Source organism: Rhinolophus ferrumequinum, chromosome 18 (genome assembly GCF_004115265.2).
Source record: "Rhinolophus ferrumequinum isolate MPI-CBG mRhiFer1 chromosome 18, mRhiFer1_v1.p, whole genome shotgun sequence".
NCBI lineage: Eukaryota > Metazoa > Chordata > Mammalia > Chiroptera > Rhinolophidae > Rhinolophus > Rhinolophus ferrumequinum.
This window is the reverse complement of record NC_046301.1, coordinates 53,992,055-54,011,325: the sequence shown is the minus strand read 5'-3', so window position 1 is coordinate 54,011,325 and position 19,271 is coordinate 53,992,055. Positions and strand designations below refer to the sequence as shown.

The window sequence follows — 19,271 nt, the reverse complement described above, 5'->3', positions numbered from 1 at the left end:
ATTTATTGTCCCAATGACACACTTTTAATTTGATTAAGCATGGTCTTAACATATTTCATATATATATATATGAATGCATTACTATAGGGAGAAAAATTATACAGTTTACCTTTTCATATACACAAATGTATATGACATAATTACCATGTACAACCTACTGAGGATTATAGAGTTTTGAAGGATAAGTGTTTGTAATAATAGCATTGTCCAGTACCTATATAGAATTATAAGCCTTGGAATTTCAGATATATAAAGGCCTTTGGATATCACAGTGTATGTTATGCTAATTTTTGCCACAATTGAAAAATTGTCACTTGTCCAAGATCACAAGTATTTACTGAATAATCTGACACAATTCTTATACATTTCCCTCAGAACATTACTATGCCATATTTATCATTATCTATATTTTTTCTTAAAGTTAAGAAGCACTGAGCATTGTGTGTAAAATTCTCAATATATATACCGTGTTTCCCCAAAAATAAGACCTAGCCAGGAAAAAGAGCTCTAACGGGTCTTTTGGAGCAAACATTAATATAAGACCTGGTCTTATTTTACTATAATAAAGATTGAGTCTAATATAATCATATAATATAATATCATATAATATAGTACCAGATCTTATATTAATGTTTGCTCCAAAATACACATTAGAGCTGATTGTCCAGTGAGATCTTATTTTCGGGAAAACAGGATATATATATATTGACACTAGGAAAAATATTTGTAACCATTAAAGAAAATAATGCATAAATAACAATTTATATGAATTTTACTTAAATTTATGTGTGTGTATATACATATACATATATACATATATGTATATATATATATACGTATGTGTGTACATATATCATCCATGAAAATGGAAAATGCATTGCTAACAACAATATATTACATTTTCTTATGTACAATCAATAATTGGTTAAATAAAATATGACCAAATTTGAAATAGAACAAAATGATAATATTGATCTTATTTACTTTGCATGTGATTTTTTTTTATAATGCTGCATGTTTGAATGCTAAATTTCATCTAATTATGTGTGTTTAAGTATTAAAATAATATATATTATATATTAAATAATATATATTAAAATGATATATGTAAAAAGCTCAGCACAGTCCTGGCATCTATTAGACATTTAACAAAAGACAGGTGTTAATAATATAACATGTAAGTGACCACCAGGAAACTAACTGTAGTCCTCAGTGTCCCCCAATTGTAGAGTCTTAAAAAATATATAACTAGCAATGAAAGGGGTAGGTACTTTATTTTTATCACTTCTAAAGGGGAAGAGCCAAGAGTATGTGCTTGAAAAGAGAGAAGAGAGAAATTGTGGGATAAATGCATCTGCTGAATTAAAAGCAATTACCCAACCGTTCTGCTGAATGGACATTATTTTATTGACAGAGTGGATATAAAGCTGTTATTCAAGAACATGCCACATCATAATGATATGCAAACTTTCCACAATGATACCCTTCTGGTTTTAGTAAATATTTTAAATTATTTTGGAAAACTAAAACCTCAACTAAGTCGACATAATTTTTAAGGCATTTCCTCAAAAACTGTATTGTTTCATTGTTGAGAACTCTAGAGAGATGCACTTAAATATAAATGCATAAACCCATCAGAAATTAAAATACTCCCGAGAAATACTGGCAGAGAATGATTGATTTGTTGTGTTCTTTATAACTGTTTTTCAAATAAAATGTTTCCTCATAATATTTATAAAATTCTCAATGAATTTAAAAAAAAAAAACATAACATACTCTATTTTAACATCTATGTAATGTCACTGAAGAACAGTGTGAAATATGGCTTCCTGAACAGTTGACAATCCTTTCAAAACTGTAGGAGTGTCTTCATTCCCCTGCTATAATCTTCAATGCAACTTTAAGGAAGGATATCTTAAACAACTTAAAACTTAAAATTGTGTATGAAATAGATTAGGCTCTAACTCATTTAACAATAGGCAATCTAAACACAAAAATCAATTGAGAATCCAATAGCATATTAACTATTGAACCAAAATCCATTTTGTCAGTTGACTTCCATATAAATGTAATTTCAGAATATATAAAATATGGATTTTTATGGTATTTCAAAAATATTAGAATATGAGCAAGTGTTAATGTCAAATAATTAATCAATAAGAGATAGAATTGCCAGTTTCCAAACATTTATACACACACACACACACACACACACACACACACACACACACAGAGGAAAGAGGGATTGCTTTTCATTGGAGTGCTTTGCATGTTAATGTAGTTTCAGGTCACTCATATCATGAGGTTGGGATTGTTATCATAAACAGAAATAGGCACAGAATGCAGGAAATAAGAAGATTAACGACTTCCTCTGCTTACATTCCTGACAATGTAATAAACATGATCTGGCAAATGCGATTACCAGTTAGTCAGAAAGTCCACAGAATTCCTAGCTGAGAATCATTTACTGACATCAAGTGAGGACATAGCTCACATTTCAATAATTAGTTACCGAGAAATACACATCATTTGATTTTCAGATTTTTCCATAGCTTTTTTTCATTGCTTTACTTTTTTTCTCATATCATTAACATTTAAAAAACATTTTAAATAGCCATTCATAATTTCCAGTAACAAAACATTTCAAAATGATTCCCATAAATAGTCAAGAAAAATGTAGAGTGCTTCTAAGTAGAACTAGGCAAAGCGTCCTAATGTAACCATGTATCTCTGATTTACTTACAATTCAGTAGATAATATGAGAGTTCTGAACCATGTGTCAGCCAATAACAGTGAAAGGACTGACAAGCATCATCTTGAAAATTTTATTTCATTATAAAAGTAAACATGTTCTTAGACAGTAGTTGGAAAATAATTTCTACTACGTCAGAAGGCATGATTTATGTACCCCAAGGCAATAAAGCATCAAGAAGAAAGCTACACTAAACTTATTTTGACCATAACAGAATTATAATATGATTTAAGAGTAATCTGAAACACTGGGATCCTTCATGAGAAGGAAGATGTGTGCATTTAATATGCTTACAATGCTTATATACTTTAAGTGCAAAGCACCCAGCACATACTGGAATAGAAATTTCCTTTTGCAACACAAGCATAAAACTTTAAGTTAATATGAGCGTTTTGAGGATAAGTACAATCATTTTGCATTTAGAATAACAAGACATACTTTAGTTTACTGAAAAAGAACACCAATAGTTTGTGAATCCCTGAAAGGGCAATGTGACATAATTCATTTGAATAAAATATACCTAGCAAAATAAAAAAATAAAAAGTGTTCTTCAGTAATACAGATACAAACAGATGACCCAACATGGAAAAAAAAAATACTCTGTAAGTCATTTGGTTGTGAGGAAATGTGCAGAGGAAATTATATATGGACTTGTTATAAGTAAGCAACATTGGTTTCATAATTCTAGAGACCCTTAGAAGTTTAACTGCTTTTTCATCATCTCAGGTGTACATGTAAATTTAGTAACTTCTACAGTTATTCTTTTTTGTTGTATTTTTGTAGAACTCTGAAAAAAGAACAATAAACATTTCTTTGTACATACAAATGAATGGAAAGAGAGAAGACAATTGTACTTCATTCCATACACGGGCTTGGGACTTGGACACCTTCAGGAAGGGATAGGTGGGCGAGAATGTCAAAATGTAGAGTAAATAGGACCACCACCCGAATGGAGGGGTTAACTCAGGAAAAATTTGTGAAATTCCATTGTTATGATCAGCAGAAGCACAAGAGAATGGGAACTTTTTGGTGAAAGATTACAATCTCTCTAGAGTAATTTATTATGTCAATGAGTAAATATCAAAACTTAAGAATGTATTTATAGGGAAAAAACGTCTCCCTGTGTCTGACTAGAGTTGACTATAGCCACACTAAAATCTATCACCAATCTTTAATAAGCAGATAAATATTTTCTTGCTTTTTCATAGAAAATAAAATGAGACAGCAGTGACTAAATAATTTGTTCTCCGTGAGGTATGTTTTGAACAAGTTCATCTCCTTGATCATAGAACGGATGATCTCCGTTCATCATAGATGCGACAGAACACTAACTCTTATGGACAATGCTTGACACAAGAATTCCATAAAAACAAGTCAGAGGACTGAAGAGAAAACCGTGTAAGATTTCCAAAAGCACTATATGAAGACAGGAAATTTCAATAGAGAATCCCCAAAGGGCCCACAATGGCTTTAAAATCACATTGAAGATTTTTAATTCTCACTGTTTTCTCACGTGTAACTACATTTTCAAAATAGCATCAAACTTTTTTTTTTATTCTTCCCCTATACTTACATAAATTTATGAGATTATAATCTTAAAACAGTCATTCCTTACCTTTGATTCTTGAACTTTCTTGACTTTTTTCCTGCTGGAATTAAAACAGAAATAGATCAAAATCTGTAAGTATATGATCAACAGCCTGATATCAAGTATCACTATAACTCAAGACTTGTCTAAATGTTTTGTTGGACATATACCCAGGAGTCATTGTAACACAATTCGCACCTTAACAAATATGTATGTCAAATCTTTTATAAGAGTAGTAATGATTCTTAGTGGACATAAATTTCTCTCAGAAACCAATATACTACACGAATATGAATTTATAAATAAATGAACATAATGTTTAATAAATAATAAATAAATTGCCATGCCTCTCAAATGCCTTAGGCCTTTCCATTTAATTCAAACTGATTATGAATAATGTCTTCAGAATTTGCTTTCAGCATTTCTACATTAGTCATAAGTTGGTGGTGAGGGAAAAGATTAAGAGAAAACAGTGGAGAATTCACTAAAAGAACACAAAAGACGTTTCAACTGTCATTCCTTCATCTTAACTTAGAATTGGTCCCTATCCTCACTTCTCTAAGGCTAAAGTTGACAACAATTCTATTATTTATACTAAGGCTGCTTCAGTCAGACCTGTCCTTCAATTTGACATACACCATATTAGTTACCAGACAACCCCAAAAGAATTATCTTACTTTCTAGTTTTTAAGTAGAAATTGTGCACTCTATGACTTTTCAGTTAATATTCAAGCACAGTTTACTCTAAAAGTTTCAGGGTCTCACATTAAAAATAATTTTGAAATATGTTTCTAATAAAAAGTGACATATATATATATATATTCATTCTTCAGTTCAGTGTGTGTGTATATATATATATATACACACACACTGAACTGAAGAATTGTATTAATGCCAATAATTTTTGATAAAAGTTATAAACATAGTAAAAATATGAAGAATTTAAAGAATTTATTTTGCTGAGAACATTAATTCCAGAGATTTTGAGAATAAAATTGAAGATTGATAAATGTATATTTATTCAACCAGCTAACCCAATGCATGATTCTATTAGACTTTATCACTTTGTGTTGTAATTGTCATCCTAACTTATCCAGGATTTGTGTTTGAATTCTGTACTATCCTGTGTTAATTAATTGATTATTGCAGTTCTAATTTATTTTTAATTTAGAATATCTGTTGTTCATTTAAACTAAAATTTAAATGTAAATTACTAATTTCAAAAACACATATACTTTCAATATTAGGGGACAAGCAGGCTTAAATTTTTCAAAGGTGTTTGTTAGTGAAAAATAATTTTCTCTTTTTCTTTTGTCATTCACTTAGTCATTTATTCTTTCAAAAAATATGTATAGATTACTTTTATGTGCCAGACACTGCTCCACTTATTGAGGCTTTAAGGGATGAACAACAACAACAACAAAAATCATGTCCTTATGGAATGTACTATATTAATGATAATAAGTCCTATTTAGAAAACAGGACTTATTTTCATTGGAAACCTATATTTACAATGATTTTTGAATAAAATTCTGAATGAGATGAGAGGATGATCCCAGACTACATCTGGGGAAAATATGTTCTACGAGAGAAAAACAATTGCAACTTTCCTGAGGTACAAGAGTTTTGGGCAATGTCAAAAATACCAAGGAGGCCATTTGCTTGGACTATCCTTTTCTACCCTTTCACTTTGTATCTCTATCTGTACTTATAGCTGAGATGTGTCTCTTGAAGGCAGCATATGGTTGGGTTTTGTTCTTTTTTTGATCCAGTCTGCTGCTCTGTCACTTTTTATTTGCAAGTTCAGTCCATTTAAAGAAAAAGTCGAGAACCATATGACTATTCATATGTGGCACATAAAACTGAAAGCAACAAATGAACAAGACAAACCAAAAAACAAACAAAACAATCATAGACACAGACAACAGTTTAGTGTTTACCAGGAGAGGGGGTGGTAGAAGAGAGTAAAGGGGGTCAAACATGTGGTGATGGAAGGAGAACTAACTCGGGTGGTAAACACACAATGCAACATACAGATGATGTATTATAGAAATGTGCACTTGAAACATATATAATTTTACTAACCAATGTCACCGCAATACATTTAATAAAGATTAAAAAAATATCAAGGAGACCAGTATGATGAACTGGACTGAGTCAGGGGTGTTTAGTAGCAAATGCAATCAGGAATGCAATGGGGGCAGATAGATTAGTACTTGAGGCATTTGTTTGATCTTTGATTTTACACTGAGAGCTAAAAACATTGAAAATTTCTTCTCGGAGGAATTACATTAACTGATTTTAGTATATGTACTGCCGAAGCGAGCACAACATTAACTGAATTATGTTTAAATAGATTCATTCTGGCTATTGAGAATAAGTTGACCAGGGAAAGGACAAAATTAGGGGGACCAGTAAAGAGGGTATTGTAACAATCAAGATGGAAGGCGATAATGGCATAGAACAGTGTGGTAGCAATGGAGTTGAAAGACCAGTTACAGCTGTGAAGATTTTCTGATAGAATAAATGTCGAGTATACGATATTGCAAAGACCAGGGTGATTTCAAAGATCTAATTAATTAGAAGGATGGCGTTACCTCTGACTGCAATGACAAAGATGGTTGAGAAAGAAACACTTTTATCACTTCTTCACTTGCCTTCTAGTATTGTCCCACTCTGAGTTTTTTTCTTAATGTCTGGCCATTCCTGTTCCATCCCCTTTATTAATTCCTCCTCATAGCCTCTATTTCCAAATATTTGTTCCCTGGATATTGAGCCCTTTTCTTTCTTCCATACACCATTCCTACAGTGACCTTATCCAGTCTTCTGCACTTTAGTGTCATCCTTTTCCTAAGGATTCCCAAATTTATATCTCCAGCTAATCTTCACCTTTGAACTTCAGACTCATATTCAATTGTATTTTTGACATCGCTACTTGTGATGTCCAAAACTGAACTTCTGATCTTCCCTTACTTCTTTTGCCATCTTTCTCACATTCCGCATCTTCTTTATCTCTTCATTCTTTAAAGTAAACTCTGTCTACAGTGTCTCTTAAGAGCTAAAGAGCATGAAATGTTCAAGGGTTTGATATTTCACTTTGACTTTACTTTGAATATCATTCTGAGGATGCAAAGTGGGAAGATAATTAAAATGTCTGGAACTCATGGGAGATATCTCTATAAGATGCATACATTTAGAAATCAACCAGGCTATGCATAAATCATCAGTATTGAATCTGGATACATATAGGAGCATCAAATGATCTAGAACTTGGTATTGGAATAATATAAGAAAAAAATGTAGTGTTGAATTAGTCAAATAAGCAAATGGAAGGACAAATTATAGGAGAAAACCAAGAGTGGATGGAATCATAAAATCAAAGGAGAGAAATTTTCAATATTATAGAATTCTTCTGACAGGTCAAGTACAATTACATTTAAGATAATGTCCATTAGATACATTGAAATAGAATCATTGACTTCAAAGAAAACACATTTTTGGTGGTGTTATGGGCTTGGAAGTAACATTGAAGTTATTCAAGGAAGAACAGGGAGATTGAGAAATGTATAAAGTGGGAAATATAGAATTAGAGAAACATGACTAGGAAAGAAAGATGTGGGATGACATGTAGCTGAAAAGTAAAGTGAAGTCCATAGAAGTATTTTGTTGTTGTGATTGTTGTTCATTTGTCTTTTTGTTATACTTTGTTTAGTTTTAGAATACATTATTTTTATCACTGAGAATAGAGAATGTCTAAATGATAGGAGATACATACATAGTAGAAATGGAGAGTATTAAGATACAATGGAGAGATGATATGACTGATTTTATAAGGGTATCAAAATGGTATATTCAGTGATACAGAATATAAATGGGGGGAAAATTTAGATAGAAGCAGCAGTTCCTCTCGTATAACAGGTGTGCACAGTAAGGTGTGGTCATTAATGCAGTCAGTTTTAGGTTTGATATGATATATTAAACATATTCAGTCTGTGATTTATTTCCTTTATGTCATAGAAAAAGAGTGTTGAGTGGTGGAGTTGTATGGTTTGTTAGAAATCTGAGGAGATAGAATAAATTTAAATGAACTGATTTTTGTGAGTGTACGTGAGTAGAACATCTTGGATTGTCCTAACTTAGAAAATTCTAACTGAGTTTTGCCATCATAAATTTGTAGTGATACTGATCTTAACTTTATTTTAACTATTCTCATATAGGCCTAACACACTTTGATATTATATTTTGTTTCTTATAATCCAATTATCTATTACAATAATTGTATACACTTATAAATTACCAATGAAAATATCCTTAAATATTCTATATACTAGAAATTTTTGAGAAAAAATATACTTAAAGACAATACATTAGTAATTTAATCTATGGAGAAGAATAGGAACAGACTTAAGAAGAAGGAAACAAGGATAAACTACTCCATTTACTACCAAACTTGTATTAGAATCTTGTCAGTAGAGACCTATATACATAATTTAGGATTTTGAAAGTAATATATATATATATATATATATATATATATTACTTTCTCCTGTGACTGTGACTAAAATTTTGTATTATTCACCTGACAATATATATTTCTCACAATTTTATTTTACAAACTGTTTTAAATGAGAAAATTTTAAGGAGAAAATTGTGATTAATTAATTATGTGACAACTCCTAAGTGATCAGAAAGATTTGTTACCCTATCAGCATCATGTATTTGAAAAATATTCTTATATTACAAAATCTTAGTTTTTGTTTGTAATAGCAGAATGCCAAACTCTTGGAATATCTCTGTTTTAAGATTCCTTCAAAAGGTTTTCTTATAAAGTGATCTCTTAAAATGAGAAATATATTTTGGCCAGGTACCAAAGTTAAATAATAGCAAAACATTCATGTTTTACTTTGTACTATACCATTTCTTGGAAGAATCCCAAAGTGTTATATTACTTATAGAAATAGACTCCTTGAAATCCATCTCAATGGTAAAAATGAGCAAATAGATCCTTTCAAACAGTATGAGATTAGCAAAGACAAAAGTAAAATAACTTTTTAAAAAATAATTTTAAGTATGCATTATGTACAATATTCCATTGTAAAGGATATCCAGCATAAATTTGAAAATATTTAAAATTTTTGAAATATGATCTATGATTTTTTTTTCTAAAAAAAATAAATAGAAGAGATTGCATTTTTTAAATTTATAATACACATCCTAACTGGCTTTCAGATCCTTAATCCATTTACCTAATTTTTGTGTGAAGAAATTTGACATATGATTGGAAGGTATTAATGTTCTCATGATCTTGTTACTACTTTAATGAAGTATCGATATACTAAACTACTCATTCTTTGAATACAGGTTTGTTTATAGTATACATGGCCAGCACTTTGCTATGAGATTGGGATTAACTAGTAATAACATAAACTTCTGATCTCGGAAGTTCACATTCTATTTGGAGAGACTGATAATTATTAATTACAAACAATGATAAAGAATTTATAAGATGATGTGGAAACAAGAATAGGAGGAGTAATTGTCAATGCCAAGTGTGGGGCAAACACAGAATTCACAGTGAAAATGTTGTCTGAGCTAAGAATTAAAGGACGGTGATACAATTTGCTGGGGAAAAGTGTATTAGATGTGCAAAGGCAGAGAATTATAAAATGTTTAATCTTTTGTGAGGAACTGTGAATAGTTAAACATAGCTCAACTATACACTTTTTGGACATGAGGTTTATATAAGTATATATTCAAGAAAGTTCTCTCCTATTTCCAGAAGAAAATGTATGCCCACTTAAATAGTATAGCTCGATTTTGGGTCAAAATGGAGAAGTGGGTAAATGCTATGCTTGCCTCCTCTCACAACCACATCATAATTACAATTAAACTACAGAACAACCATCATTGAGAATCACCTGAAGTCTAGTTGCACCAAAGCCCTACAACTTCAGACATACAGAGGAAGCATTCTCCAGGCTGGTTGTAGGGGTAGAGATGCTGAATGGGTTAGTCCCACACCTGCGTGTGACCATAAAAAAATCAGGAGGGATATCTTGGCTGTGGAAGTACTCGTTAATGGAGTACCAATCCCACAACAAGCTCCCCAGCCCAGAGTTTCAATGCCAGGGAGAGAAGCCCATAACTTCTGGCTGTGAAAACCAGTGGATATCGTGGCTGAGTAAGATGGAGAGTGGCTGCATTCCCAGGTGCTCCTCTTAAAGGGTTCATCCATGGACTTACTCATTGAAGGACTCACTCTCTCTGAGCTTCAGCACTAGGGCAGCCTCTCAAAAGGCACTAGGGGCATACTGGAAGGAACTGAGTTGTCTGGCTGCAAAGCAAGGGCTGGAGGGCCTTTCTCTCAGACGGAGGAGATGACAGAAGCCATTGTTTCTTTGTTGAGCCCTCCCCTTTTCAGGCAGCCACCATATTTGTCTCCATCAACCTGGCTCCAGCCTGGAGATTCTGAGACCCTGCTCCACCCAACATTTGGGCCCACCCAAGCCATTTCCAGTGGCCTTTCCATACAAACAGCCTGCCTTGGCTCATGCTGTGGGATTTCCTTAAACCTCACAAAGGTTCACAAAACCCAAACAAGCAGCATCTGGCTTCCATGGGTCCCGTACCTCTGGCTGAGCAACCCTAAGCCTGGCACTAGTGACAGCCAACCTTAGTGTATGGCTTGGACTCTCAATGCACCTCCAAGCACAACAGGGGTGGTGGCCATCTCTGGATTGCTTTGTGGCTCATGCCCAGTGGCCCCAGGCAGGGATAGACTACAGCTGAACTTGGCCTGTAGCAGTTCCCCTCCAAGGAGACCCACAGGCTGGCAGGCCCAGTGCCCAGCTTCAGACTGGGCTGGAGCATCACCGGGCACCTCCAAGGATGACACATCCAAAGGGCAGAGTGGGCAGGCAACAGAGCCCCACTTAAGTGAACCCTACTCTGTAGGGTCAGCCCCTGCACAACAGCTCCTCCACTGTAGTCACAGCCAGTCCTCACAACCCATCAGCCTGAGGTTCAGTCCCTCCCACTGATGTACAAACACCAGTCAAGTCTCAACTACAACAGGAGAGCACAGACATCCCACACAAAGGATACACCTAAAGCATGTAGCTCTGGTGACCAGGGAGACTGAACCACTGGGTCTTACAGGACACCTACTACATAAGGCCACTCTGCTAAGCCCAGGAGGCATAGAGTCCTACACAGGGGGAAAAAAAAAAAAAAGGAAAGAAAAAAATATACAGAGAGGCAACCAAAATGGGAAGACAAAGAAACATTTCCTAAATATAATAAAAGAACAGAACAAAGCTCCAGAAAAAGAACTAGACAAAATGGAGACAAGCAATCTACCACGCATAGTTCCAAACACTGTTTATAAGGATGTTCAATGACAGGGAGAACTTCAACAAAGGTTTAGAAAACATAAAAAGGAACCAGTCAGAAATGAAGAATACAATAACTGAAATGAAGAATACATTACAAGAAATCAATAGTAGATTAGATGAAGCAGAGGGTCAAATAAGCGATTTAGATGATAAGGTAGCAGAAAACACCCAAACAGAACAGAAAAAAAGAAAAACAATATCCAAAAAAATGAGAAGAGTTTAAGGGGCCTGTGGGGCAATATCACGTGTACTGACATTTACATATAGGGGTACCAGAAGGAGAAGAGAGAGAGCATGGGATTGAAAAATCAATGTGAAGAAATAATGACAGAAAATTTCCCTAACTTGGCAAAGGAAATCAAAATACAAGCCCAGGAAGCAAAGAATCCCAAACAAGATGAACCCAAACAGGCCAAAACCAAGACATATCATAATTAAAACACCAAGGGACAAGAGACAAAGACAAAGAGAGAATCTTAAAAGCAGCAAGAGAAAAGCAGTTAGTTATCTATAAAGGAGCTCCCATAAGATTATCAGCTGATTTCTAAACAGAAACTCTGCAGGCCAGAAGGGATTGCAGGAAATATTCAAAGTGATGAAAAACAAGGAACTAAAACCAAGATTACTCTACTCAGCAAAGCTGTCATTTAGAATTGATGGTCAGATAGAGCTTCCCAGACAAGAAAAGGCTAAAGGAGTTCATCACCACCAAACCAGTATTATAAGGAATCTTAGAGACACTGATTTAAAATGGGGGGAGGGGTATATACGTGTGCATGTGTGCGTATATATCAAAAACATGAATAAAAAAATGACAATAACTACATCTCTGTCAACAATCACTTTCAATGTAAATGTATTAAATGCTCCAATCAAAAGACATAGGGTGGCTAAGTGGATAAGAAAACAACACCTTTACATATGCTGCCCATAAGATACTCACTTCATACTGAAAGACACAGACTGAAAGTTAAAAAAAAAAAAAAGGAAAAAATATTTCATGAAAATGAAAACAAACAAATAAAAAAGTTGCAGTAGCAATACTTATACCAGACTAAATAGACTTTAAAATAAAGGCTATAACAAGAGACAAAGGAGGACTCAATAATCCCACTTCTGGATATTTATCCAATGAACCCAAAATACTACTTTGAAGGGGACATGTAAATTCACATGTTCATTGCAGCATTATTTACAATAGCCAAGATATGAAGGCAACCTGGGTGTCCCTGAATGGATGAATGGATAAAGAAGAGGTGGTGCATATATACAGTGGAATGTTACCCAGCCATTAAATAAATAAATAAATAAATAAATAAATAAATAAATAAGAAAGAAATCTTGCCATCTACAACAACATGGACAAACCTGGAGAGTATTGTGCTGAGTCAGACAGAGAAAGATAAATGTCATATGATTTCACTGATAAATAGAATCTAAAGAGCAAAATAAGCAAACAAAAGAGAAACAAACTTATAGATACAGGGACCATTTTGTTGGTTGCCAGATGGGAGGAGGGTTGGGGGTGAGTGAAAAAGGGGAAGGGATTAAGAAGTACAAATTGGTTGTTACACTGTAGTAATGGGAGTGTAGGGTATAGCATAAGGAATATAGTTAATAATATTGTAATAACTACATATGGTGTCAGATGGGTACTAGATTTATTGGGGTGACAGATGGGAAGGGGGTTTAGGGCAGGGTGAAAAAGGTGAAGGAATTAAGAAGTACAAATTAGTAGCGACAAAATAGTTATGGGGATATAAAGTAAAACATAGAGAATATAGTCAATAATATAATAATAACTATGTATAATGCCAGGTGGGTACTAGACTAGTCAGGGAGATCACTTTTTAAATTATATAAATGTCTAACCAGTATGCTGTACACCTAAAATGAATATAAAATAATACTGAACGTCAACTGTCATTAAAAAATTAAAAAGGCGGGGAAAGGTAAACGGAAATAAGAGGTTCAAATTTCCAGCTATAAAACAAATGAATCTTAGGAATGTAATATACAGCATAGGGAAAATAGTCAATAATATTGTGATAACATGGTATAGTGTCAGATGATTGCTGGACTTACGGTGAGCACTTCTTTAGGTATATAAGTGTTGAATAACTATGGTGTACACCTGAAACTAATATAATATTTTATGTTAGCTATATTTTAATAACAATTTTTTTTAAATTAACAATAAAAAAAATACAAGCACACATAAAAGGAAGTAGCACATATATGTAATGGAATATTACTCGGTCATAAAAAAGAATGAAAGCTTACCATTTGCAACATAATACCTAGAGGTATTATGCTAAATGAAATAAATCAGAGAAAGACAAGTACCATATGATCTCACTTATCTATGGAATCTAAAAAACAAAATAAACAAAAAACCAAAACAAACTCATATATAGAAAGAACAAAAGGATAGTTATGAGATATTCTGAAAAAGCCATCCTCTCAGAGTTACATGGTCCAAAATCGGAAGAGGTAGTTGCAAATTTAAACTGTCAGCTTATCCTGAAACAGTGGATATCTGTCTTGCTCAGCATATCCTATGTAGGGAGGGCAGACAAAAGATCTTGGGACAGTGCAAACTGAGGTGTTAGAACTAAGATGTTGGCATAATACTAAAACCCTTGAAAGGGATTGGGAAAAAAACAAACAAAAACAAAACAAAACAAACAAACAAAAAAACTTGTATTACCTGCAAATTCTTTGGGAAAATCTACAAAAGCAAGATTAAAATCTGCAAGTGAGGGACGATAACAGAAAATGTGATAAATTATTGAAGATCAAAGATTGTCATGACTGGTGTAGGAGGCCAATGAGAAGAGGTTGGAGGTTAATTTAAGAGAAATCTTTGGAGATTTGCTCTTCTCTGCCAACCCAACTCCAAAAATGCCTTATAAATGACCTTTCCATTGGCATTGTAACACATTATGTCTGTAGGAAAAACCTCCAAGCAGGATACTCTCATCACAGCCCAAACCCTCAGGTGGAGTGAGCTAGCTGATTACATATTCTTGCTCATGTATTCCTCTATCTACTCTATTTCAAAATAACAAGAATTTATGAATTACAATCTAAGGGCAACATGCCTTCCCAATGTTGTTTCTTTCAAAGGGTTAAAAGGTAAACTTCTCAGTACAGAAACTTGTAGCAACTGGGAAATCAGAAGTGATTCTTTGGTGTCTAAGGATATTAACCCTGCGACCACTTCGTTCACTCTCTCTTGAATCAAATGAGGATTAACAGGAAGCAGTGCCTGACTATCTGCCCGTTCCAATTTGAACACCTGATCTTCTTATTGGAAAATGACCTTGCAGATCAAAACAAATAGGCACCTCAAGAGTATGATTACTATAAAAGAGAAATCAGAGAAAAAATGGACAACATAAACCATCTGAAATAACTATAATTTTTAACAAGCATGATGAGTAGACTTCAGAAAATATTTTAGCAAATGAAATGAAAACAAGGAATCATAATGAAAAACTAAATGGAAATTTCAAACATGAAAAATATAATAATAGTAGAAATAATGAATATGAGAATTAGTTAAATAGCAGGATGAATGAAATAGATTAATTAGTAAGGTACAATACTGAATGAAGGCAAAGAATCCTGGAAAGACAGTTAAAAATACATCAGTGAAGCTAAATGGTATGGGGCTTCTCAGTATAGTGCCCTCAAATTAATAGGAATTCCAGAAATATAGAAACCTAAACATGGAAGCAGGAAAGAGTAAACAGAATAGTGAAAATATATTTTCCACAATATATAAATAATCTAGAATTAAAAGTTTATAGAATATCAATTAGGATACAGGAAAAAAATTACAACTACTTGCATAGAGTAAAATTTAAAAAAATAAATGACTATACACACTCACACACATATGTGTGTATATATATATGTGTGTGTGTGTGTGTGTGTGTATATATATATATATATATATATATATATATATATATATATGGCATATATATATAATTCCAGAAAGAAACAGCAGACACAGATAAAGGGAACAAAAATCAATAACATAAGATTTCTCAAGCAACATGTTTCTAATAAGACAATGAAATATTTTTAATTATTAAATAAAAATACTTTCAACATTTACGAGTGACTTCATAACAAATTATCTTTAGGCCTGGGAGGAATATAAATGGTTTAGAGATTTTGGGTTGTCAATAATTCAGCAGAGTTCTTCACTGTTTTAGTAAGACTCTTTTGTACCCTTTTCACTTGGAAAATTACTCATAGAAAAAGTATTTTATTTAGAAGAGGAAAAAAAAAAACTCCAGGAGAATTTAAAAGAGAAATAACTTCATATACTTCAGCAAGTATATTGTTGCCTAAATAACAAGAACAAAAACAGAAGATTAAAAGAAAACCTAGTTTCACATTAAAGGAAAAGGAAAGATATAGACAATAATATTTTGGCGTGTTTTGGGAGGAGGGGCAGTAGAAAACAAAACAAATTGAGTTTAACCTAAAATGTTTGTCCATCTCAAAAATCTGAAAATGGAACTATCCTATGATCCAGTAATTCCACTCCTAGGTATCTATCCGGAGAAATCCAAAACTTCAATTCAAAAATCTTTATGCACTCCTATGTTTATTGCAGCACTATACACAATAGCTAAGACATGGAAACAACCAAAATGCCCATCGGTAGATGACTGGATTAAGAAACTGTGGTACATTTATACAATGGAGTATTACGCAGCCATAAAGAAGAAAGAAATCTTACCATTTGCAACAACATGGATGGACCTAGAGAACATTATGTTAAGTGAAATAAGTCAGACAGAGAAAGATAAGTACCATATGATCTCACTTATTTGCGGAATCTAAAGAAAAGAATAAGTGAATGAACTAATCAGAAAGAGTTTTGGAGACAAAGAGGAAAAACTGAGGGTTGCTAGATAGGCGGGAGGGGTGGGGGGTGGGAGGGAGGGTGAGGGGATTGGAGGGTAGTCGGTGACCACAGGATGGCCACGGGTTTGAAAATTAATCTGGGGAATGTAATTTGGTGGTTACCAGAGGGTAAGGGGGTTGGGGGGTGGGGGGTGAGGGTGAGGGGGATCAAATGTATGGTGATGGAAGGGGAACTGACTCTGGGTGGTGAACACACAGTGTGATTTATGGATGATGTGATACAGAATTGCACACCTGAAATCTATGTAATTTTACTAACAATTGTCACCCCAATAAATTAAAAAAATAAAATTAAAGTATTAAAAAATAAATAAAATAAAATAAAATAAAATGTTTGTCCTTCTATGGGAAAATATACATTTTAAGGAAGTTAATAAATTAATGAAGAGAATGTAAATCTGATTTTTGTTTTAATTTATCCATGATAATAATGAAAACAAACTACAACATTTAGACAGATTAAAGGAAATCATATCTATACAAAGAAAGTAGGAAATAAAAATAATAGAAGCTAAAAGTACAGTAATAACGTGTAAGAAATATGTGTGGCAGAAGGTGGAAACCAAACCAAATATAATGGTAATAATAATAATTGTAAATGGTTTAAACTCACCATTGAAAACTCTGACAGGTATAAAAATAAGTTCTAGCAATAAGTTGTCTTCAATAAGCACTTAAAAGGACAAAAATATATATATATATATCTTTATATACATTTCTTTATCCAAGTTAAAAACCAAATGATATTTGGTGTAGCATAAAATGCATGTAAAATGAGATAAAACGCATGTAAAAAATATGGCAAATTTGGTAAGGGAATTAGGAAAAAATATAATCTTAATAGGAACCATGGAATAAGAAGATATAACTATCACGAACATGTGATATATATATAACATATATATATATATATATATTTACCTAACAACAGACTGACCACTGAATTAATATATAAATGAATTATATTAATAAATGAATTATATTAAGTAATAAATGAATTATATTAAGTAATGATTTGATGTTAAGTATATATATACATATATATATACATATATATATATATATATATATATATATGTATATATGTATATGTATATCTCAGGGGTGCCAAAAAAGTGTATACAAGTGGAAACTTTGGTCAACGCTGCTCAAGCAGTAGTTCACCATAATCAGAACTGTCTAGTTGCTGATGGTAACCACTTTGAGCACCTCCTGTAATTGCAGAAGTCAAGCGTGATTTGTATTCATCTTTTGTTATTGGTATATATTGAGCATTACGATTTTAATCCAGTTTTCCTTTCTAAAATGTGAATACATTTTTTGGTACCCTCGTGTGTGTACACACACATACAGATCAACAAGTGATGCAGTTTTTAAACAACCTCCTAGAAACTGTAAACTCAAGCAAAGAATAATCTGATCTATGAGTTCTAAAAAGGATTACCTCAAGCGTTAGATAAAGAACCCTATGTGCACTAAGGAAAAATAGCCTTGTTTTAAAGCACTAATACAACATTTACAAAAACTGAATATGTATTAGGCTATAAAGAAAGCTTTATAAAAAACAGTGGACAAATTATACTTATAGTTTTATCATATAATATTTACTACTATTATAATTATAATAAGGAGATGCTGAAATTAAGACCCTGTAACAAGAGTATAAGTAATGGATTACTAATCTTTTCATTAAATGGGAAATCATAAAATAATTCTGAAATATTTAGATTGAAGCAAAGGAAAGCACTCCATGACAAAATTCATGGAGTTCTGGAAAAACATTTGTGGGCAATTTATAGCTTTAATTATCGGGAAACGAGAAAGGTTATAAAATACAAACTATGTATTCAGTTTAAGAGGTTAAAAGAAACAGCATAAACAAAAATAAAGAAAAAGTATTGCCATCAAATGAAATGGAGAACAAAAATAAATAAAGGATATAAACAAAATTTGAACTGGGATTTTCTTGTTATTGAGATTAATAAGATCTCCCAGACAAAACTTTGTGAGACTGAAATAAAAAGTAAAACGTAAAGTGTTAAGAGTAAACACAATATGCTATAAAAAAAATTGGAAATATAGATTGCTGAGATTAAATATGGAAGGTATTTAAACATTATATTCTAATTAAGTCTCATCTAATTATCTTAGATGTAAATTATATGTTTTTCAAATAAAAAGAAACTGGCAAAATGGAACAAAAAGGAAAAAAAGTACATAGGTAAGTAAAATTTAAAAAAAAGAAAACAATAACATAAAAATCAAAACAAAAAAAAGGTTTGAAATGGCCCTCAAAAATCTCTTTCAAATGTCCAGATTCAAATGCTTTTGCAGTTGAAATCTATTAGATATTCAAGAAAAAAAATATTTTGCTTATTAGACAAAATATTAAGAAAATATAAATTTAAAACCAAGTAGGAACAATTCCCTGCAAACTGGATATTATAAAGCTTAGAAATTCTGATAAGTTCCATAAGGAGTAGGGTGAGAAGATGACCACTGCAGCAATGGCTGCAGTAAAAGGCTGATTTGGTAATTCTTAGGAGAATTGACTTGTAAATATTGTGAATTCAACAATTAAAAGCTA

General features: G+C 32.5%; 1 protein-coding gene across 1 annotated transcript in view; it reads right to left on the bottom strand.

Moving 5' to 3' along the window:
* FSTL5 (follistatin like 5) overlaps positions 1–19,271 on the bottom strand; it is a 631,294-nt gene that overhangs the window by 511,672 nt on the left and 100,351 nt on the right. Inside the window, exon 3 of the mRNA XM_033135298.1 lies at positions 4,368–4,401. Within this exon, the coding sequence (XP_032991189.1) occupies positions 4,368–4,401 (34 nt within the window). The remainder of the gene's footprint in view (positions 1–4,367; positions 4,402–19,271) is intronic.